The sequence below is a fragment of the Lithobates pipiens genome, unplaced genomic scaffold (genome assembly GCF_037356315.1).
Source record: "Lithobates pipiens isolate NorthernLeopardFrog02 unplaced genomic scaffold, aLitPip1_a1.2 Scaffold_1, whole genome shotgun sequence".
Lineage (NCBI taxonomy): Eukaryota > Metazoa > Chordata > Amphibia > Anura > Ranidae > Lithobates > Lithobates pipiens.
The window spans coordinates 132,983,111-133,008,246 of NW_027507685.1; the positions used below are offsets into that span (position 1 = coordinate 132,983,111).

Sequence of the window (25,136 nt, forward strand, 5' to 3'; positions counted from 1 at the left end):
TTACAAGATTATCGACCCTGTACTATTATACTGATTTATTATATAATAACCTGCCTTGTTTTGGAGTACATTTTGTTCTCATCTATCTTGTACGAGACAAACTGTTGATTTTTCTGTACTTGTTACCAATAAAAAAATAAAATAAAATTGTGCTAGCAGTATTCATAAAAAAAATAAAATTTTGAATGAATACACAACTGGACCAAAAGGTGCATTTCATATTTAGCTGTAGAGCCACTTTGGACATAAGGTGTTACAAGCACAAACAACTGCACCCAAAAAAAAGTGACATTTTGAATCTTCTTTACATTACTAAAATCTTGTTACATTCCCTTTAAGAATCTGGAATTCACCCAATTTCATGAAAAAGCATCAGCAATTCATTCAGGCGTAGAAGGAGAATTTTTATTTTACAATTACGTACAAGGATGTGAGAACTTATAGAAACGGAGGGAACAATCCTCCCATCTGCTGAAAAAAAAAAAAAAAAAAAAAAATATTATTAAATAAAAATTTATAAAGCAGCTCCACCTGCGTTTGGAAAACATATGGGAACCAATAATAAGCATCCAATTTCTGCCTATACATTTAAATAAGCTGGGCCTGGCAGGAACCTTGCGTTTCCCAATTGTGTATTTGGAAGAGATGCATACTTTGTTTTTACAGCAGGTAACAAAGATTACGTTCAGTCTGTCCTGTCTAGTAAAGTCCAAAACCCCGATGTGTATAGATTGGCAATGTAAAAACCCAGTCCCGCATGGGACTGGTCGAGATCAGCTGGGGGTCACCGATTTCGAGGCTTTGTTTTCATTTCTTTGGGACACTTTCCAGAGGCTTCCCAATGTCCTTCCCACGCAGCTTGAGGCCTGAAAAACAGGGGAGGGTAAGTTGGACTGCCCCAATATTTCTATAAACAGAACAGCATAACCCAAGCATGCTAACCAAGGAACTGAAATGTCTGTCTTTTTTTTAAAAGATTTAATGCAGAAGTAGGCTGTACTGTTCAAATGAATAAAATACAGTTTGAGCCAGCTTGGCCCAGACTCACTCTTTAAAGTCTTAGCAATGTTGGAATTCTACTTTAGACCCCAGCCTTTTTTTCATTTTTATTTTTTTTAAGAAAAAAAAATAAAATAAAAGAAGAAGATAGATCACTACCTACAGTCTTCCTCTGTAGTGTACGAGTGCAGCAAATTAGAGCTGCAGGAATATAAGTCCAGCTGTAAATTGCAGGTTTTGAACATGTAAAAACAATTTTATCAGAGAAGGTACAGTGGGGAAAAGTATTTGATCCTCTGCTGATTGTACATTTGCCCACTGACAGAAATGATCAGCCTATCATTTTTATGGTACGTTTAACTTAACAGTGAGAGAAAAGAACAAAAAGTATGCAGAAAACCATTTAAAAAAAGTTCAATCGATTTGCATTTTAGTGCGTGGAATAAGCATTTTATCCCCAATCAAATAAAAAATAAAAATAAAGAAAGTGCTCCTAATCTCAGCTTGTTACCTTGTTACCTGTATAAAAGACAATTTTCCACAGAAGAAATCAGCTTCCAATCTCTCCACCATGGCCAAGACCAAAGAGCTGTCCAAGGATGTCAGGGACAAGACTGTAGACCTAAAATAGGCTACAAGACCATCACCAAGCAGCTTGGTGAGGGGGGGGGGCAGCAGATGGTGCTATTATTCGCAAAGAGAAGAAACACAAAATAATGGTCAATCTCCCTCAGTCTGGGGCTCCATGCAAGATCTCCCCTAATGGAGTTTCAATGATAATGAGAACGGTGAGGAAACAGCGCAGAACTACATAGGAGAATCTGGTCAATGATCTCAAGGCAGCTGGGACCATCGTCACCAAGAAAACGATCGACAACACTACGCTGTGAAAGACTGAAATTGTGCAGTGCCTGCAAAGTCCCCCTGCTCAAGAAAGCACTTGTAAAGCCAGTCTGAAGTTCGCTAATGAACATTTGAATGATTCAGAGGAGAACTGGGTGTTGTGGTCAGTTGAGACCAAAATCAAGCTCTTTAGCATTAACTCAACTTGCTGTGTTTGGAGGAGGGAGGGGGAATGCTGCCTATGTCCCCAAGAACACAATCCCCACCATCAAACATGGAGGTGGAAACATTCTGCTTTGGGGTTTTTTTCTGCTAAGGGGACAGGACAACTTCTAGACATCAAAGGGACGATGGACAGGGCCCATGTACTGTCAAATCTTGGGCAAGAACCTCCTTCCCTCAGCCAGCATGACAATGACCAAAAACCCACAAAAAAAAAAAAAAAAAACACAACACACACAGCCAAGGCAACATAACGACTGGCTCAATAACATTAAGGTCCTGCAGTGGCCTAGACAATAAATAGATCTTAATCCCATAGATCAGGGATATGCAATTAGCGGACCTCCAGCTGTTGCAGAACTACAATTCCCATGAGGCATAGAAAGACTCTTAGAGCCACAAGCATGATGGGACTTGTAGTTTAGTAACAGCTGGAGGTCCGCTAATTGCATATCAATGCCATAGATATTATGTAGAGGGAGCCGAAGGGTCGAGTTACCAAATGTCAGCCTCAAACCCCTAATGACTTGGAGAAGGAACTGCAAAGAGGAGTGGGACAAAATCCCTCCCGAGATGTATGCAAACCTGGTGGCCAACTACAAGAAAGGTCTGATCTCCGATTGCTAACAAGAGTTTTGCCACAAAGTACTAAGTAATGTTTTGCGAAGGGATCAAATATTTCACTCATTAAAATGCAAATCAATTTAAAACTTTTTTGAACTATTTAATTTTTCTTGATATTTATGTTATTCTGTCTCAGTGCTCAAATAAACCTACCATTAAAATTATAAACTGATAATTTCTTTGTCAGTGGGCAAACGTACAAAATCAGTAGGGGAATCAAATACTTTTTTTCCCCCTCACTGTAGATGTGAAGCACATTCAACCAAGCTTTTGATCATTAAAATGAACAGAGATAAGTGATCACCAGAAGTTTTTGCTGAAAATGTATCAAACGTTGGTGGAAGGTTGTATTGAATGGTCAGTTATTTTTTTTTCCTTTTAATCAAAAGCTATTCAAAAATGGACAATTTGTAAAAAAAGGGAAGAAAAAAAAAAAATAAAAAAAAATAAAAAAAAAAAACCACACACACACACACACACACGGTATTCCAGTGTTACTGCTGGAGATTTTAAGAAAGTCTTTGAGGTGCCATTGCTAACCACCTCCTGAAAAATGCTAGTTACCTGGCTGAAATGCCGATGGCTTTGTTTCTGACTTTGTGCTTTTGCCAGTTCAGTAAAATATATAGTATAGATTTTTAATTCAAAAAGTTCTATTGATTTCAGCCTCATATCTTTTTGCAGTTGTGATCCGACTTCTTGTTAGAGGTTGGTCATGTTCACTCTCCATGGTCTCATTGTATGTAGGTACATAGCCAGTCACACGAGATGGACTACGAGATTAGCAGTGTGCATAGAGCAGGGCGCATGTAGGCAAATAAAGTGCACCACTCGTTCCAAACAAACAAATGTGACTGGAAGAAGGAGCTCACAGAGGGCATGACAAGGAGGCAGAAAAAAAAAAAAAAACACAAACTAATGAAAAATACATTACACAGGGTCACTAAAGTGATTGTAAAGTTTTTTTTTTTTTTTTTTTATTTCTTTTTTAACATGCCCATACTTACCTGCTCTGTGCAAGGGTTGTGCAGAGCGTCTGATCCCCTTTTCTGGTGTCCCCCAGTGGCGCTCTTGGCACACTTCTGAGTCCTGCTGCTGAAACCATTGACAGACAGGACTCAGGCCCCCCCACCCCATGTCACTGGATTTGATTGACAGCAGTGGGAGCCAATTGCTCCTGCTGCTATCAATCTATCCAATGAGGACCCAAAACAGCGGCTGGAGCTGCTCCTCGACACTGGAACAAACAGGTCCAGGTAAGAAAAGGGGGGCAGCAGAGAAGGTTTTTCACCTTAATGCATTTATGCTCCATGTTCCACCCACATATTTTTAAGGGGTGGAGAGGTGGTCTTTTGTTTAAGACCACCTCTCAAAAGTGGGTGGAACGCCGATGTTTATGAGTCCCTTTGAAGCACCAAAGCCATTTGGATCAACATGACAGCCAGGCAAATACATTTACAGCAGTTAGTCAGCAATGACAGCCTTTGTACTCCTCTCAGCACAGTTTTTTTTTTTTTTTTTTTTTAAATCGGTCAATTCACTCCTAAGCGGTGGCCCAACATAACATACTAGTCCATATGCATAAAGCACACAGGATACTTACCGATCGCTCTTTCAATCTTTCCCATGACTTGATTGCTGGGAATAGCTTTTCCACACTCATAATCTGCAATTACCTGTGGCTTCTCATTAATTCTCTGAAAATAAGAATACAAAACAGGTTTAAAAAGGAACTGGAGACTTTTTGTACTCATGTTAACTGAAAACCGCTCTAACAGAACAATTTATAGAACATGCACACACTATTGGATCTGTTTGGAAGAGAGCCAAGTTAACCTATTTAAATTTTGTGGCTTGTGATAAACACCAGGTAAAAACACACAGGATGGAATGGCAATGCAGTCACTTCAATTTCCTTATGGGCTTCAGCGTAAAGTAAAAATGGCAAAGTTCACTTGCTATAATCTACAGCAACCTCTAAATTGGTATCTGGCTCTCAAAACATGATTCATTAAATGGCTGCATTGCATTTTAGCCACTAAAAACTTGCAGTATTTAGAATAGCTTATGTCCCCTGCCCCCCCTTTCCTCGCCAATACCTTAGTTGAGCTTCCCCAGGACTCCATTCATCTGTAGAAGCCATGTGGTAGTGCCTTGGCTGGAGATCACCTGCTCTTTCTGGGTATAAAAGGCAAAGTGGTATGCTTGTTAAACCCAGAAGTACTGGTTATTTCTGAGGGCTTCAACAGAAGAACGGAGAAGAGATGGATCATTGCGAAGTTGCGGATCATGTTTGCGTGCATTTTGTCCTAACAAGAAAACCTTTTAAACGTAGCAGCCTAAAAATGAACTAATACGTTAGCCAAGATGTATGGATTTCTATAGAAAAGTCTCCCTGTCTAAAAGTTTCAACATTAGGACCTATGTACATGGCCATAAAATTATGCAGGATCTTGCTAGCAGGCAGATTCTGCATAAAATGTCTGTACTGAAACTGAATCAAATGGACTTACAGTCCATACAGAGGAGACGCATGCAGATAGCTTGCATGACCACTTCTCCCTTGACTAATTCAAGTCTTTTACTAGGCAGCCACTGCATGCATACTCGGATTCAGAATACTTTACAATACCATGCCGAGGTCAGGGGCGACATGTAAACAGTGTGTAATCAGGATATGCTAATATGCTGTACACACACACACACCTGTAAACATTAGCACTAACGATTACACGTGTACAGTGTAAAATATGGCCACGATTATTCTAGGTTTGGGGGACCAAAACAGATCAGTGTCTATACAGTGGTGTGAAAAAGTAGTGTTTGCCCCTTCCTCATTTCCTGATCCTTTGCATGTTTGTCACACTTAAGTGTTTCGGAACATCAAACCAATTTAAACAAAAGTCAAGGACAAACACAAGTAAACACAAAATGCAATTTGTAAATGAAGGTGTTTATTATTAAAGGTGAAAAAAAAATCCAAACCATCATGGCCCTGTGTGAAAAAGTGATTGCCCCCTAAACCTAATAACTGGTTGGGCCACCCTTAGCAGCAACAACTGCAACCAAGCGTTTGCGATAATGTGCAATGAGGCTTTTACAGCGTCCTGGAGGAGTTTTGGCCCACTCATCTTTGCAGAATTGTCCTAATTCAGTTACATTAGAGGGTTTTCGAGCATGAACGGCCTTTTTAAGGTCATACCACAACATCTCAATAGGATTCAGGTCAGGACTTTGGCTAGGCCACTCCAAAGTCTTCATTTTGTTTTTCTTCAGCCATTCGGTGGTGGACTTGCTGGTGTGTTTAGGATCATTGTCCTGCTGCAGAACCCAAGTTCGTTTCAGCTTGAGTACACGAACAGATGGTCGGACATTCTCCTTCAGGATCTCTTGGTAGACAGCAGAATTCATAGTTCCTTTTATCACGGCAAGTCTTCCAGGTCCTGAAGCAGCAAAACAGCCCCAGACCATCACACTACCACCACCATATTTTACTGTTGGTATAATGTTCTTTTTATGAAATGCAGTGTTCCTTCTACGCCAGATATACTTGGACACACACCTTCCAAAGAGTTCCACTTTTGTCTCATCGGTCCACAGAATGTTGTCCCAAAAGTCTTGGGGATCATCAAGATGTGTTGTGGAGAAATTGAGACGAGCTTTGATGTTCTTTTTGCTCAGCAGTGGTTTTCTCCTTGGAACTCTGCCATGCAGGCCATTTTTGCCCAGTCTTTTCCTGATGGTGGAGGCATGAACGCTGACCTTAACTGAGGCAAGTGAGGCCTGCAGTTCCTTGGACGTTGTTGTGGGGTCTTTTGTGACCTCTTGGATGAGTCGTCGCTGCGCTCTTGGGGTAATTTTGGGCGGCCGGCCACTCCTGGGAAGGTTCACCCCTGTTCCATGTTCGCCCCTTCGCCATTTGTGGATAATGGCTCTCACTGTGGTTCGCTGGATTCCCAAAGCTTTGGAAAGGGCTTTATAACCCTTTCCAGACTGATAGATCTCAATTACTTTCTTTCTCAATTGTTCCTGAATTTCTTTGGGTCTCGGCATGATGTGTAGCTTTTAAGGATCTTCTGGTGGACCTTACTGTGTCAAGCAGCTCCTATTTAAGTGATGCCTTGATTGTGAACAGGTGTGGCAATAATCAGGCCTGGGTGTGGCTAGAGAAATTGAACTCAGGTGTGGACAACCACAGTTATGGTATGTTTTAACAAGGGGGGCAATCACTTTTTCACACAGGGCCATGATGGTTTGGATTTTTTTTCACCTTTAATAATAAACACCTTCATTTACAAATTGCATTTTGTGTTTACTTGTGTTGTCCTTGACTATTGTTTAAATTGGTTTGATGTTCCGAAACACTTAAGTGTGACAAACATGCAAAGGAACAGGAAATGAGGAAGGGGGCAAACACTTTTTCACACCACTATGTCCATAGGAAACAAAACTGCTGCATAGAGATTAGAGGTCGACCGATAATTGCCATTTAATTAATCGACATCGGCCAATTGAGCTGATAAAAAGGCCGATTTAGAACTACAGCGCGACTTGGAAATGACTTCTCAAATAGAAGTCAGTGTAAGTTGCCCAAGTCTTCATAGAAGAGACTTTCCTCCTCTCTGGGCAGTCTGCCAAGAAAAGAGCAAAGAGATACAACATTTACACTTGAATGAATGAACTCAACTCTCTGTGTAGAGTTCTCAGTTTAACCATTTAAAGACTAAATCTTTTCTGACACTTGTTGCTTACAAGTAAAATTCTTGTATTTTCTGCCAGAAAATCACTTCGACTCCCAAAAAATTATATATATATTTTTTTAGCAGAGATCCTAGGGAATAAAATAGCGGTTGTTGCAATATTTTATGTCACACGGCATTTGCACAGAGGTCTTTCAAATGCAATTTTTTTTGGGGGGAAAAACAAAACCTAAAAACAGTAAAGTTAGCCCATTTTTTTTTTCCATCCAAAAGTTTTGACTACCCGTTTTTATTTTATAGGCTGCTTTCACACTGGAGCGGGCAGGCATTGATGGTAAAATGCTGCTAGTTTTAGCAGCGCTTTACCTTCATTTTAGCGGTGCTATTCGGCTGCTAGTGGGGCGCATATAACCCAGCTAGCGGCCGAAGAAGAGGTTAAGTGCGCCCGTGAAGCACCGCTGCCAAATCGCATTGCATGCACTTCGGCAGTGGTGCCCATTAATATCAATGGGCAGGAGCGGTATACATCACTCCAAACGAGCTGCTTGCAGGACTTTTTTTTTTTACATCCTGCCAGCGCATCACCTCGGTGTGAAAGCACTGTCTTTCACACAGACTGCAGGGGAGCCATTTTGCAGGTGCTATTTTTAGCCCAAAAGCGCCTAAAAAAAATAAAAAATAAAAACACACCCCAGTGGGAAAGATGTCTGTTAGGTTTTATGAGATGAAGGGGGGATAAGAAAAAAAAAAAAAAAAAAAAAAAAAAAAAAAAAAAAAAAAAAAAAAAAAAATCGGCATCATATATCGGCCACCATGATTTCTAAATATCGGCATCGGCCAGAGAAAAACCCATATCGGTCGACCTCTAATAGAGATCCATATAAAGTGCATATCTGAATAAGGCTAATTTTACAGCTATGTGCATGAGCCCCTACAGTAAGGTATACTGTGTTCCATGACCTAATTTTCTAGCTCTCCAAATGCCTCCCCATAGAAGTCAAATCAGCTGCCTAGAGAAGAGTAGGGTCTAAATGCTTACAGTGGCCAGGTCCTTCTGTGTGAGGCCTTTAGTCTGTCTGCCTTGCTGAATGACTTTGCCCACTTCTAGTGGCACTCTGTCGTGGTGCAGTTCCTCTGTTTCTCTGTCCAGCTTGGCTGTGTTCTTGGTTATTGTGTGCTGCTTATTCTGTCCTGCAGACCCTGGAGACAGATATCAACATATGTACATTAAGTGAATTTCTATGCTTCATTTACTTTAGAAACGGGTGTACACTGTTTGTGCAGACAGGATATTTATACGGCCATATACTCTGCGCTCTTTTCATATATTATTATTTGGTACAATAATACATCTCATGCTAATCAGGCAATTTAACAGCTTAAAGCTATAAAATTAAACCTTGATTTAAAAGGGTCTAGGAACTGTTAATAAAGTCCAATGCATCTATGAAGTCATTGTAGTCCCAGTTATTCCGGTGCTAGATTTTAGTGGACAGTACCATAGCTCTGGTCCACTGCACTTTTTTGTCAGATAAGGATTTAGAACTTACATTTTTTGGAAGTCTCCACCTCGTCTCCTTTTCTCTGAGCTGCTGTAATTGCCTGCAAGACAAGAGAGTGACAGATATAAGTTTAAACACTTCTACAGATAGAAGTAAAGACACAGTGCCAAGGGCCCAAACTAATCAATTATGAAAATAGTTGTCAACTATTTTTATAATCTCTTAATCGGCAAACAGATTAGTTAGCCTGCATACATTATTTGTTTACATATCTGGAAATACAGTGCAGCACACATACAGCTCAGTACACCGTCCATACACGTCAGTAAGTGCCTGAGAACATTTGAATGCAGGCAGAAAGGTAGTGACCCTATAGCAAGGTAACAAACTTCTGCCTTTATAACCAATCTATACTATACTTTGCAGCTTGCTATTCACACACACGTTTGTACAACAACAACTTTAAAGACTGCACAGGGAAGATCAGCATCTGAACCCAGAAAAGGTGGAGGCAATATAAGAAATGACAGTAACCCCTTACCAGTATCGTGCATTATATTTAAAGTGATATCCATAATAAAAAAATAAATCTGCTATTAGTACTGCTTTAACCACTTACAGACCTGCCCGCCATCTTTATATGTTGCAAGATCACACTATGGGCGGAAGTGGCAAAACGCCCATAGAAAAAAAAAAAAAAAAAAAATTTAAAAAAAAAAATAAAAACACCCCACACAAACAAACCACACCATTTTTTTGTCAAGTTACATCTTTTTGAACCCAGATCGCGTATTTAAAAAGAGGTCCTGTCATGTTTTTTCCCTATTACAAGGGATGTTTACATTCGTTGTAATAGGAATAAAAGTGATAATTATTGTTTTTTTTCAAACAAAAACAGTGTAAAAATAAGTTAAATAAGAAAAAATACATACATTTTTAAACACGCCCGTCCTGCTGAGCTGATGCGCAGAAGCATACGCGAGCAGAAAGAAAAAAAAAATAAAAAAAAAAAAAAAAAGAGAGGAGAAAGAGAAAAAAAGAGAGAGAGAGGAGAAAGAGAAAAAAAGAGAGAGAGAGGAGAAAGAGAAAAAAAGAGAGAGAGAGGAGAAAGAGAAAAAAAGAGAGAGAGAGGAGAAAGAGAAAAAAAGAGAGAGAGAGGAGAAAGAGAAAAAAAGAGAGAGAGGAGAAAGAGAAAAAAAGAGAGAGAGGAGAAAGAGAAAAAGAGAGAGAGGAGAAAGAGAGAAGATTCTATATGTTTGGGGGTTCCAAGTAATTTTCTAGCAAAAAATAAAAAATACCACACCATGCTGCTGCTCGATTCACACCTATGCATTTTTGGTGCTTTCTGCAGAAACACATGACCGTTCATTTACATGGTTTCCTTTGGGACATGTTCACATCTATGCTTTTTTCAGCCTCTGCGTATTTGGAAATGGTCAAGAACTTTTTTTTGCTTTTTTGGTTTAATAGACTTCAATGAAGAAGCTGCAGAAAAGCATGTAGTACATTCTTGCAGTAATTTGCATTTTTAATCTGCCTAACAAATTGGCCAAAATGCAAAACACAAAACCACAGCAAAATCGCGTGTGCAAAAACCACTGTAGAAACTGATCAAAAGAAAATGGCGTAGGTGTGAACTGAGCCTTATGTGGGCCCCACACACGTATTGATTTTCAGATGAGAATATTCATTACGAAAAGTCTTTACATTCTTTCAGCGAATGTACAGTTTGAAATATTCACTTGCTTTCAACATTCAGTTTAAAATGAATGCAATTTCTTAATCAAAACCACATACACTGTCTGAAAAATCCTTTGACCAAGAAGTTTTCCATTCTGGCTCCTTCAAATTTTTGCATCACTGTGGCGGAAAACCAATGAAACCCACTACGGATTAGAAAAATCGAACTTAAAATGTTTTTTTCTGAGGGATATGGCCAGCATATAAATATTTTACAGTCCTGTCTGAAGAGCGGAAAAAGTCAGGGAGGTGACCAAGAACTCGATGGTCAGACAGCTTCAGCGTTTCTGTGGAGAGAGGAGAACCTTCCAGAACAACCATCTCTGCAACACTCCACCAAAAAGGCCTGTATGGTAGAGTGGCCAGACAGAAGGCAATCCTCAGTAAAAAGGCAGATGACAACCCACCTGGAGTTTGCCAAAAAGCATCTGAAGGACTTTCAGGCCAGTCTCAAACAAAATTCTCTGGTCTGATGAAACAAAGATTGAACTCTTTGGCCTGAATGGAAAGTGTCATCTCTGGAGGAAACCAGGCACCGCTCATCACCTGGCCAATACCATCCCTACAGTGAAGCATAGTGGTGGCAGCATCATGTTGTGGGGGGGGGGGGGGGGGTTTCAGCTGCAGGAACTGGAAGACTAGTCAGGAGCGAGGGAAAGATGAATGTAGCAATGTACAGAGACATCCTTGATGAAAACCTGCTCCAGAGTGTTCTAGACCTCAGACTGGGGCGAAGGTAGAGCTGCATGATTAATGGTAAAAAAAAAAAAAAAAAAACAAACACACACACACAATCTCGATTCACCCCCTCTGAACATCTCTCCCTCTGAGAGTAGGCGATTCTTTCATATAAAGAAGTGGAGAGATTATCTGCTGACTCAGCTGTCAAAAGAAAGCATCCTGGGCAATCTGCCAAGTGTAGAACTTGAAACATTTTAACTTACTTCTTAGGCCTCTTTCACACGGGACGGATCAGTAATGATCCGCCCTGTGATGATCCGCTCGCTCAGCAGGGAATCGCTCCGTTGTCCCCACTGAGCCGGCTGCGGACAGGGCGGTCTCCGCACACTGTGCGGGGACCGCCCTGCCGGCTCTCCGCTCTCCTCTATGGGGAATCGGATGAGCACGGACCGTGTGTCCGTGTTCATCCGATCTGCAGTTGGATAGAAAAATAGGATTTTCCTCCGTCTGCAGAATCGGACTGTTGCGGAGGCGGAGGAAATTGGGTGTCTGCGGATGTTCATCCGCAGACACCCGCTATCCCATAGGGATGAATGTATGCCCATATTTCATCCGCAAACGGATGGATGAAATACGGACATATCATCCGCATGTGTGAAAGGGGCCTAAGATCAAAGGAATACAACTTCTTGTGTAAACATAATAATCTGGGCAGTCTGCCAAGCTTTCAACCAGCGTAAATGCAGGAAGTTTAACCACTTAAAGTATAAATACAAGTAGAACAGACAGAGACAGAATATACAATATATATATTTTAGCAGAGACCCTAGGGAATAAAATGGCAATTGCTGCAATATTTTGTCACACCGTTTGCCCAGCAATCTTTTAAATGCAATTGTTTGGGAAAAAATAAAAACCCGTAAAGTTAGCACAATTTTTTTGGTTTTAATGTGAAAGATGTTACGCCGCGAGAATCGTGATCTATCTTCTAAGAAAAATAAATAAATCACGATTCTCATTTTAGTCAGAATACTGCAGCTCTAGGCGAAGGCAGCGGTGGACTGACAACTCATGGGGCCCCCAGGCAATCAGAGATTATGGGGCCACACAGTATACACACAGACATGTTTCTATTGGCTAAGAAGGTACTGGAGAGGTGGGGCAGCTATAATCTCGGGATTTTTAGACCAAAAGGATGTCGGTAAGGGACATTTCAGAGACAGATGTAAAAAAACAAACAAAAAAAAAAAAAAACAGATTTTTTTTCATACTGTCCCTGGTTTTACTGAGGCTGGCAACCCTGATGGGGGCCCCCTAGTGGCCTGGGGCCCTCGGGCACTGCCCCGAGTGGCGAAGGTTAATCTTCCAACAGAACGACCCTAAGCACACACTCAGGATAACAAAGGAGTGGCTACCGAACAACTCTGAATGGCCTTCAGTGACCCAGCCAGAGCTCAGACTTGAACCAGATTGAATCTCTCTGAAGAGATCAGAAAATGGCTGTGCACCGACGCGGCCCATCCAACCTGATGGAGCTTGAAAGGTCCTGCAAAGAAGAATGGGAAAAACTGCCCAAAAATAAGCGTGCCAAGCTTGTAGCATTATACTCAAAAAAAGACTTGAGGCTGTAATTGTAAAGGTAAAGGTGCTTCAACAAGTATTCAAAGGCTGCGAATATTTCTGTACATGGGATTTTCTTCATTTTTTTGTAGATTTTTAACCACTTCCCACCAGCCCAACCTCATACGACGTTTAGGGCTGCAACTAACGATTATTTTTATAATTGATTAGTTGGCCAATTATTGTTTCGATTAATAACCTTAAAAAGTCCCTGATCCTTTCAAAACATACAGCGGCAAAAAATAAAAAACACAACCCAAACAAACAGATGTGAATGTGTTCCATAGGAAACCATGTAAATGAACTAGAGGTCGACCAATATGGGTTTTTCTCCAGCCAATGCAGATATTTAGAAATCATGATGCCAGATATATGATGCTGTTTTTGGGCCGATATGTTAGGTTTTATGAGATGAAGGGGCCTAACAGACACCTTTCCCACTGGGGCGTTTTTTGTCTAATAGCGCCTGTAAAACGGCTCCCTTGCAGTCTGTGTGAAAGACAGAGTGCTTTCACACTGAGGCGATGCGCTGGCAGGATGTTAAAAAAAAGTCCTGCAAGCAGCACGTTTGGAGTGGTGTATACCGCTCCTCCACCACTCCTGCCCATTGATATGAATGGGCACCACTGCCGAAGCGCATGCAATGCGATTTTGCAGCGGTGCTTCACGGGCGCATTTAACCTCTTTTTCGGCCGCTAGCTGGGTTATATGCGCCCCACTAGCAGCCGAATAGCACCGCTAAAATGAAGGTAAAGCGCTGCTAAAACTAGCAGCGTTTTACCATCAACGCCTGCCCGCTCCAGTGTGAAAGCAGCCTTAATAAGCGATACAGAAAATGTCTTACATTTAAACATTAAACAAAACAAACCTCCAATCAGTTTACTTGTATGTATGATTTAGATAAAAAAATAAAAATGGGCTAACTTTACTGTTTTAGGTTTTTATTTATTTTAAATAATTTAGTGTATTTTTTCACAAAAAAAAAAAAAAAAAAAAAAAAAAAAAAAAAAAAAAAATTATTGCATTTGAAAGACCTCTGCGCAAATGCCGTAATTTTTTGGGGGTCTAAGTGATTTTCTGGCAGAAAAATACAGGATTTTTACTTGTAAGCAACAAGTGTCAGAAAAGATTGCATGCATTCGAGACGCTGTTAAGCGCGTGTTCAGAGGCAGTTGGACACTTTTTTCAACTGCCCCTGAATTCATTCAAGGTTATCCTATGTGTCCATGTACACAGTCTCGTTTTTTGCCGTTTATGTAGTGGCGTTTAACCTCGTTTTTTCCAGAAGCAAAAAAAATGGGTTCAGACGCAAAACGTGGTAAAATGCCACTACCGCGTTTTCGTTTAAGTGTTTTTAAAAGGTGACCCATTTTTTTTACATTAAAAATCTCTAAAATTATTGCAAATGATAAAAAACCATTAAAAAAATATTTTAAGCAATTGCAAGTGGACAATCCACAACTTGTGGCAGTTGACACGCTACATACAAGTACACTGCTGTTCTCACAAAATTGCTGAAATAGTTAATACTGTTTTTTGAGCTTGGGGAGGGTCTATGATGTTAGATTAACTAAACGCTTCTAGACGCAAATGTTAAAAACGGGCGAATATGAGAAAATTTTATATATGTTAATTTTTTTACTGTAGAACTGTGAAAGTAATATTTACAGTAGCAATTTGCTCTTTTTGTACAAAGGGCCAATTTTCGTTTTTTTAACCCCATGAAGTCAGTGGCGGATTGATTATTAATGGATTACCACTTTCATAATCGATTAGTTGTTTCAGCCTTCATAAAAAAATAAAAAATAAAGTAGTATCGGTACTTGTACTCAGTCAAAAAAAAAAAAATAAAAAAAAAAGTAAGTAAGTATCAGTGCAACCCTAATACATACATATCGCGCGCACACACACGCACACACACACACCTTTATTATTAGGTACTGGGGTGCAACGGATCAAAAGAACCTCACAGATGGGATCATTTTTTGGATCAGCAAATAAATTTAATTTGCAAAAACCTGTGAAAATTCCACCACCATATAGTCCCCACTGTAATATCCACAATCTCCCCCACTGTAATATTGGCTGAGTAAGGCTGGGCATGGCAGAGTATTGGCAGGCAGGGTATCACAGAGTATTGGGGTCCTGCAGAGTATTGAGGGATGGCTGCTTCCATCTCAGGATCTCTCCCCCACTGTACAGGTTAGGTTAGTACAGAGAGGGGAGAGAAGAACCGGCGTCATGACATGACGCCGGTTTGTTTACAAGTGATCGCTCCAGCGGAACGTTTTTTTCCAAACTGCTATTGTCCAATTTTGGTGAGCCTGTGTGAATTGTAGCCTCAGTTTCCTGTTCTTAGATGACAGGAGCAGGACTCGGGGTGGTCTTCTGCTGCTGTAACCCATCTGCTTCAAGGAGGCGAGTCCAGAGATGGTATTCTGCATAGCATTGGTTGTAACGAGTGGTTATTTGAGTAACTGACTATCTTCTCAAACTAGTCTTGATACCTTCAACTCTCCCACGACTTCAGTAGCCAATGCTCCGGCTCCCCTACTCAACTAGTTCAGTCTTCTCTGGAGGATCTCCTTAGGGCGAACTGAATGCGAAAACCCACCCCCCAATTGTATTCCCACCAACTTACCACCTCCCCCTCCCGGCATTAGACAGGCTGAGAGCTAAATGGGCTTGTGACATCCCCAATCTGGACAATGATGATTGGGATGACATATGGGATTTCCCCTTTAAATCCCTGGTCTCGCTGAGAGACCGCCTGATCAGATTTAAGATCGTCCATACTTTACCCCTCACAGGTTACATATAATGCACCCCCGATTCCCCTCCCGGGTGTCGGAGATGTGGCGGAATTCCTGGGGATTTTGCCCACATCTTCTGGACCTGCCCATTGATTGTCTGCTATTGGCTGGAGATTCTGGCCTTCATCACGCAGGTTACCTCAATACCACTGAAACAGACAATGGTAATCTGTCTATTAGGCCTGGTTGAGCAACTAGTTCCCACGGTGGCGGGTCGTATGCTTGTGGGACTCCTACTGTTCTACGCCCGCAAAGCCATCGTCCTCAGTTGGCGCAAACCAACCCCTCCTTCTCTTTCCCTGTGGAAACTCATTAACAGTACCTCTCTATAAGGACATATACGCCAATAGAGGCTGTCCCAGCAAGTATGACAAAATCTGGTCAAAATGGTTGGCTGATCCCTCCACTGCCTCGGAGGTCACCTAGTGGTGCCTGCTCCAGATAGTTCCCATGCTACTTCCATGGTGCATTCTGAAAATGTTGGTTGTGATGTTGCCATGAACTGCTTGTCACAGCACCCGGGGAGCTGTGTTGTGTGTTATATGACAGTACTGGATATGTGCCAGTTATTCCTGTAAGGAACTACCCAATGGAACCCCTGCGAGGATTCCAACTCGCTGTGTAAGACCAATGTATGTCTGTTTGGTTATATATGTTATGCTTTGTTTAAATCAATAAAGAGATGTGTTAAAAAAAAAAAAAAAAAAAAAAAAAAAAAACACCCCATCTTCCCCATTCTGATGATCAGTTTGAACTTCAGCAAGTAGTAACACAAATTGCTAATCAGCCAATTGAACAGATGTACCTAATAAAGTGTCCAGTAAGTAGGGCCGAAACAATTATGAAAATAGCTGTCAACAATTTTCATAATTAAAGCAGACAGCCGATTAGTTGGCCTGCATACAGAATGCATTTTTTTATTTTTAACATATCCAGAAATGCGGTACAGTACATGTCGGTAACATGCGAGGAGCATTGCCTCATGGGACATGTAGTCCTGGCAGGAAGTGAGTGGTTCTAGAGTCAGAAGGTTTTTTTTGCCTTGCTATAGGGGCACTATATACACACACACACACACACTATAATTTGCAGCTTGCTAATGGGGCACTCAGGAGGAGCCAGAAGAGTCAGTGGGGGACCCCAGAAGAGGAGAATCAAGGCTGCTCAGTGTAAAACCGTTACACAGAGCAGGCAAGTACAACATGTTTGTTGTCGCTTTAACCACTTACTATCCAGACCATTGCCGACATCTCTCCTATATGCAAAATTATTTTTTTTTGCTAGAAAATGAAATAGAACCCCCAATTTTATTATTTAAGCAAAGACCCTAGAGAATACAATGGCAGTTGTTTGAACTTTATCTTGTGCTGTATTTGCGCAGCAATTTTTCAAACACTTTTTTGGGTGGAAAATAATAAAACACATTAAAGTTAGACCAATTTTTTGCACAATGTGTAAGATTAAGTTACGCAGAGTAAATAGATACCAAACATTTCATGCTTCAAAATGGTGCCAAACTTCGGTACATACAAATCCCCACAGGGCCGGTACGTGTAGCTCTGCCCACCTAAGTATGTGAGCGACCTCCCGAGCAGCGGCTGAGCTTCTTGTTCCCCTTGGCGATTTATGTACGTAGGGTACTGCCTCGAAGGAGGCTACCATGAGTCCCAGTACTCACATGCAAAACCAGAGCGGTGACCACTTGCGGTTCATCAGTAGTTAGACCGCAGTTCTGGAGCGTCTGCAATTTGTCTGAAGGGAGAAAAACTCTCGCTTCCCTGGAGTCCAACAGCAAACCTAGGTACTTCAGACGCTGGGTCGGTACAATCACTGACAGCCACCCAAATTCTTGCAGGGTCTGCATGGTGATCGCCACATCCTCCTCTAATTCTGGGGCGGAAGATCCTCTCAGGAGGAGCTCATCTAGATAGCCCACGATCGTGATCCCACGTCATCTCAGCAACGCCAATACTGGAGCTAGAACTTTGGTAAAGACTTGGGGGGCTAATGCCAGACCAAAAAGGAAGAGCCACAAATTGGTAATGGGCTTCCCTGACTGCAAAACGCAGAAATTTTTGATGCCAAAGGCATATGGGTATGTGCAGTTACGCATCCTGGATGTCTAAGGATACCAGGGAGTCCCCTTGATGGAGCGCAGCGACTACTGAGTGAACCGATTCCATTCTTAACCTCTGCACTTTTACAAAGTGATTGAGGGCTTTCAAGTCCAAGATCAGTCGTACCCCTTCCTTCTTGGGAACCACAAACAGATTTGAGTAAATCCCTGGAAGTGTTCCAATTCCAGAACTGGTACAATCACCCCGCAACGACCATTTCTTGAGAAGGCTTTCCTCAAAGGGGTCACGCACCGCCATGTATTTGGGGACCGAAAAGGACCATTGTGGGCGACCCCATTCCTTGTAAATGAACTTGTCAAAATAAGTCAGATACGGGAATACCTTAGGTGAACGTGCTGGCTTGCGGGACCCAAAAGGGGCCTGTACATCAGCAGATGGATCCGCTGGCTCCTGAATCTTCAGGGTATCACGCACAGCTGAGATAAGTGCCCCAACAAGCTCTTTGTCGCGCACGGACCCGGACAGGGACTCATCCTCACTGTCCGATCGGTCCTGGTCAGCGTCATCTGACAAGACAGAGCAGGGGTCACCGGCCTCAGCAGGACCAGAGTCTGCGTCAGCTCTCCCCAGAGGACGCGGGGGGGGGGGGGGGGGGGCTTTTTAGCACCTTTCTTCCCACGCACCACCTCTATCTTGGCAACGAACGAATTGAGGAAGAAACACTAGTTTCTGAAGCCATGCTGACCCCACCCTGTCTGTCACCCGAAGGGGACTTAGGACAGTCCCACCCTCCTTGCTGCCGCTGAGGGATTCTAACCCACCGGACTCACAGCCCTGAGGAGTTCTGCGCTGTTTTACAGCAGTGCCTGTAGATCCCTAGCGCTCCCAGATGCAGAGACCAAAGCTGTGTCAGTGGCAGTCCGTCAGCACAATCGGTGAATGATCACTTAGCGATCTGAAACACGTGTCCAAATTACACAGAATACCTCCCAACTCTCTAAGATGACAAAAGCTGAGGGCACAGAAGCTGCTGCTAGAGCACAAAAAACGTGGTCCGGCTTCAAGAAAATGGCCGTCAGTGTTCTGAATAGGAACTCCCTGGGAAAATGGCCACCTGAAGCCCAGAAGCATGCTGTCCCTTGCCCACACTGAAAATGGCCACCAGCCAGCGCCATGAGAGGCAGAAAGAAAATGTGCCAGACAAAGCGCTGCACCAACACAGGGGCAAACCTCACAGGCACCTTCCGGGATTAAAACACACAGGACCCAGGCACTCCAGCACAGCCAGAACCCAGGTGAGAGCCCAGGGCACACACACACACACACACACACACACACACACATAAAGCCCCCCCAAATCGACCTCCCAGGGAATGTCCAGCTGCTCAACCCTGCCGAGACAGGTAGAGCTATAGTTACCAGTCCTGAAGAGCAGGGAGATATTCCATTGTAGCCAACTCCTGATCAGTACAGGGAAGTCTACTGGCCCAGCATACTGTGACGCAGACATCAGTAGCCCGGTCATATGTATGCCCCGGAGCATAAAAGCTCACTGACCACCTCTGGAGCTGAGGTATGATGTGGCCTGCTGAGCCGTAACTGCGACCTGCACACACTCGATGGCCGGACTGGGGAGACTACAAGGATAAGTGAACCAGCCTGTCACCCAGTTGGCTGTTGATAGTAGATCACAGGATCATTCATCTTGCGCAAAAAGCCAAGCTTCTGCATAAAAAAAAAAAAAAAAAAAAAAAAAAAAAAAAAGAAAAAAAAAAAAAAAAAAAAATAAAAAACACACAACACGGACCTATGGGCCTGCAGGGTTCCTAGGTGTATCTCCTTCACTAGGCAAAATAAAACTGAGGCTGCTTGGGCAGACTGTGGGGATTGTAGCCTAGGGACCGCCTACTGGACGGAACTAAAAGTTCTGAAGTGTTGCATTACAACTTTGCCTAGTAATCTCCAGTGATAGGGGCTAACAAACCATTTTGTTACAGAGCGGAGCTGTGTCAGTCGGTGAATATAAAAAAGAGAAAAAGTCCCTGGCTGGAATATTTTCAAGCTATGCAATACAGTGCAAGAAACATAATGCGTAACACTCCCAGCTCGAAAACTGCAGCCCTTTGCTTGCTTTTAAAATTTCCTTTGGGGCACTACTCCTCCTGCTGATACCAGTGATGGGCCACTACTCCTAGCAGGGCATTATTCCCTCCACTGTCACCAATGACAGTGGAAATATTGCTCCCGATACCAGCCTGGCTCTATTCCCTTTTCTGACTGGAGTGATTGAGTACCATTCCTCCTCCCAATGATTACAGCAGGTGTGGCTAACCAGTGGCCCGCGGAGCACTCTGATGTGGCCGGCGACCTCCTTCTGTGGGATGGCAGATTGGCAAGCCCAGTTCATGGGTGGCAGACCCGCCATCACAGAGCATCAGTGTTAATGAAGCCAGCAAAACAAGCAGCTGTGGAGAAGAGCTGTATAAGCTGATGCTTCCTGTATAGCACCTTCTCTTGCCACAGGTGGAGTGATACCAAATGCACTCTGCCGGGGACAGCAACAGCAAGAGATACCTGAATGGAAGACTGTTATTAAAGGTTTATTACTAAAATTGCAGTGTATATATGGGCATATCTGCACAGTGGTTACTGGGCTGCTTTCAAACTGATCCACAGGTGCAGTGCACCTTCAGGTTACCTCTACTGAGGCATAGACTTCTGTTATTACCCGGGGGGGCTTGGTGAGCTTTCAGAAAGTGCATCACACCCGTAGGCTATAACAGAAGTCTATGGCAAAGTGTAGCTAACCCACAGGAAAGACACAGGTGCACTGCGCTGCATTAGTGTGAAAGGCCCCTTTCACACAATCAGTACAACTCAATCAGACCCTCCATTCACCTCTATGAAACTGCAGATGTAAATAGATTTGTGCCCTTTTACACCCACCTACCTCCAATCTGATTCACGTCAGGGCGGATCGGAGGACCCATAGAGTGGGTTGACTCTGCACAGACCTGTCATCTGCCTGCTCTGCTCATTGTGGCTCACGACCGGTTACCAAGTCGCTTAAAGAGGGATTCCACAAAAAAAAAAAAATATTAAAAGCCAGCAGCTATAAATACTACAGCTGCTGACTTAATAAAATGGACACTCACCTGTCCCGGGTTCCAGCGATGCCGGCAGCCGAGGCCGATCGATCACTCGGCTCTCGGCTGCTGTCGCCACCATTCTAGGTGAGGGAATCAGGAAGTGAAGCGAATCGGCTTCGGTTCCCTACTGCGCATGCGCGAGCCGCGCCATAGGAAATCTCCGCGCTGTCACTGGGACCCGTGTGTGTCCCAGCAGACAGCGCGACAGGGCAGGAAATGGCTTAGACTCCCACGGGAGTCTATGCCCGGAAGTGGGTGAAAATACCTGTCTTTGACAGGTATCTCCACCCCCCTCCCCCCTGAAAGGTGTCAATTGTGACACCGGAGGGGGGGGGGGGAGGGATCCGATCAGCGGTGGTTCCACTTTAGGGTGGAATCCCGCTTTAAGTGGCCCTCGCTCTTCAAAAGGTTGGGCACTCCTGGATTACAGGCTTTTAAAATTCTACTGCTCACCAATTCTGGGGCTTTTTTTCTAATAATAATAATAAAAAATTTTTGAGTGCTTAAAGCGGGGTTCCACCCTAAAGTGGAACTTCCGTTGATTGGAACCCTCCCCCCCTCTTGTGTCACAATTGGCACCTTTCAGGGGGGTGCAGATACCTGTCAAAGACAGGTATTTACACCCACTTCCGGGCATAGACTCCCACGGGAATCTTTTCTCTTCCTGTCCCTGCTGGGACACACACGGGTCCCAGAGACAGCGCGGACAATTCCTACTGCGCTGCGCGACTCGCGCATGCGCAGTAGGGAACCGGGAAGTGAAGCCGCTTCACTTCCCGATTCCCTCACCTAGAATGGTGGCGGCAGCCGCAGAGAGCTGAGCGATCGATCTCGGCATCGCTGGACCCCGGGACAGGTGAGTGCCCATTTAATAAAAGTCAGCAGCTGCAGTATTTGTAGCTGCTGGCTTTTAATATTTTTTTCCGCAGTGCAGTCCCGCTTTAAAGAAACCAAGCTAAATAAGAGAACATTTCACCCACGGAGGGGTTATATGTCTACAGTAGCTGGTCTTAGAACAAAATTAAAAAGACAATATATCTAAATGTAATCAAAGATTTAAATGATGTGGAGGTAGATTGTTTAAACTCATAACTTCACAATAGTTTGTCCTGTGCCTTCCAATAAAGAACTGCATGAATGGCAAGCTTATGAATTAGTGCCAAGAGTCAAGTTCCAAAGTGAATAGGTTATAATGGAGTATCATTCAGAAACAGGTGTGGCAGAGTAAAAATGGAAATCAAAAAGGAGCAAGGTATGTAGTAATTAAGGATGAGCTCTAGTGTGTTCGCAAACAGCATGTGCAGAGCCCGCCAGGAAGTCGGCACTGCGGAGCATCGGGACAACGTCTCGCTGTTTGCGATTAGCGCTCCACAGTGCCGACTTCCTGGCGGGCTCTGTACGTGCTGTTTGCGAACACACCGGAGCTCATCCTTAGTAGTAATGAGCTATTACAACTACATTCCACAGCTGCCTATAAAAGCACATATTGAACCGTCAGCTCCTTAGGGGAATTGCCCCATACTATCCACCTGTACAGGAATATTAGGTCACCAACTACCTACAGAGTTTATTAAAAAGGAGAAGTGTTGTGTACAGAAAAAAAAAAAAAAAAAAAAATTATATTATATACATACACAAATACACACACACACACACACACTGAGTGATGCTGCAGCTGTCCCCTGCCAGCTCTTGCCCAAGAACTAAGTGATCACATGACCTCTGATCATTCAGTTCTCAGTCCACTCGGTGTGGAGAGCAGCGACTGAGTCACCAATCTCTCTGCTTCTTATTGGAGTGCCAGGTGCAGCTGGTTTTGGCTGAGAGTCAGAACCGGCTGTCTATCAGGTAGCCAAGTTATACGGTCAGGATCCTTCCAGGGCCTGGCGTGTCTCTGGGACGTCAATTGATTGCCTGCTATAAGCCCAGACTCTGGGGCACAGCAGAGAAAAAGTAAGTGACCCACAAGAGAAGTATGGCCCAAAAAATAAACCCTCGCCCAAGCTCAACCGCTATAGTATATAGTTAGGGAGTAGTCGGCAGTGTTAATTTCATTGACTAAAACAATTGAGGTGACTAAAATACAACTAAAACCAAATTGAAATTTGACTTCAAAATTAACACTGGTCTGTAGTGCATATGTTCATACCTCAATACCATATTATATTTTTCACTCCAGCAGTATATAATGAGTTTGGAAATTATAGAGAAACTAATGCATTACACCCATTTGATTTCAGATGACCAAAAGAGGTAGGACATTTTAGAGTCCATTCACACAGGAGCAACACGACTTCCAACGAGACTTTGGGAGGCAACTTGGACACGACTTGAGTGCGAATCACAGCACGACTTGAAGCAACTTACAAGGCAACTTTGCCAGTGGCCAATCACATAATAATCAGCTCTGTGGGAGGGAGGGGTTTGCCTAGAAAACAAATTTTTACTTCCTGGAAAGTTGCTTCCGTTAAGACAGGGGATCTGACTTGGAGGCAACTTCCATTGAAATCAATGGATACAAGTTGCCTTGAAGTCGGATTGAAGTAGTACAGGAGCCTTTTCTGAAGTCGGAGCGACTTCAGTAGTGTACATTAAGACGGCTCTCTTTCACTTACATTAGCTGTGTTTTGCCGGCGGTATTAGAGCGCTGCCCCATTGATTTCAATGGGGAGCAGTGGTGGAGGAGCGGTAAACACACCGCTCCAAAGAAGCTGCAGGCAGGACTTTTCCCTGACGTTCTGCCAACGCACCGCTGTAGTGTGAAAGCCCTTGGGCTTTCACACTACAAACAATGGTGCAGCTTTTTTTAGGGCGGATTGCAGGTGCTATTTCTAACGATATAGCGCCTGCAAAACGCCCTGGTGTGAAAGGGGTCTAAAACTAAATTGAAATTTGCTGCCAAAATTAAACACTGGCAGTTGGTGCACTGGCTAATTACGCTCACAAAAGATCCATAGAAAGTACAGGCCAGCCACTCGACAGCTTCTCCATAGAATATATTTAAGCATTACAGCAATAACATCATCCAAAAACTAACACGTTTCTGCCTCCATCAAAAGGCAAGCTTTTTTGACGAAGGCCTAAGGCCAAAACGTGTCAGTATTTTTGGATGAGGTTATTGCTGTAATGCTTAAATATTTTCTATGGAGAAGCTGTCGAGTGGCCGGCTTGTACTTTGTGTGGTAACGAGGGTTGTATGCACCCCCCCAATCTGGCTACATCATGACCACCGGTCACACGCCAGGTTCCATTATTCATCATAGGGCACAGTCTTCAGGTGATGATGGGAAGCGGCGATACCGCCACCAACATTGGACGACGACGGGGATGGGAATCGGCGATACCGCCACCAACATTGGACGACGACGGGGATGGGAATCGGCGATACCGCCACCAACATTGGACGACGACGAGGATGGGAATCGGCGATACCGCCACCAACATTGGACGACGACGAGGATGGGAATCGGCGATACCGCCACCAACATTGGACGACGACGAGGATGGGAATTGGCGATACCGCCACCAACATTGGAAGACGATGATGATGGGAAGCAGCGATACCGCCACCAACATTGGATGGATGATGATGATTATGATGGGAAGCGACGATGGCGGGCAGAGCCCTGGCCAACTAATAGGTGGGGAACATGTGAGGCCATGGGCGAAGGAAGGGAAGCCTCTATGGCCATTGTCAAGGAAGATGGCAGCCCCCAGACAAGCAGCATGGCCACAGCTGAGCTGGGCGTGGGAGGCCTTCCGTGTTGGTGATATCTGTAATATAATAGGTCAGGTCCTCTTTATGTTGCTGGCCCAAGGCCCAGCATTCCTTGCCAGGCTCTCCAGACCGCCCTCTAGGCAGCTGTTAGGCCCTCAGAAGGAGAACACGACGCCCCTGTGAAGAAGAAGACAACAATGGAGGCCTCCGAGAGGCCCGAGCCTCGTCTGGCAGTCATTACCTGTTTGGACTTGGACTGCGCAGCAGTCGGGCCCTTCTTCCTCAGGACGGTGACGGTATCCCAGTCGCTCTCAGCCATGACTGCTCTTCTCCGCTTCTCCAGACGCTTCACTGTGGAGCAGACGTGCAGAGCCAACGCTAATTCTCCTCCTCCCCGCCCGCCGAGAGCTTTCATTCGTCCACAACCACGTCAGTCACCTCCGCATA

At 43.6% G+C, this 25,136-nt stretch overlaps 1 protein-coding gene across 1 annotated transcript; it reads right to left on the reverse strand.

The window, feature by feature from the left end:
• Positions 1-383: 383 nt before the first annotated feature.
• EDF1 (endothelial differentiation related factor 1) lies at positions 384-25,104 on the reverse strand. The gene is made up of 5 exons (XM_077477100.1): positions 24,931-25,104; positions 8,939-8,990; positions 8,428-8,588; positions 4,292-4,385; positions 384-866 (listed from the first exon to the last, which is right to left on the reverse strand). The coding sequence occupies exons 1-5, from the start codon at positions 25,102-25,104 to the stop codon at positions 808-810; spliced, it is 540 nt and encodes a 179-aa protein (XP_077333226.1). The 3' UTR covers positions 384-807.
• Positions 25,105-25,136: the final 32 nt, after the last annotated feature.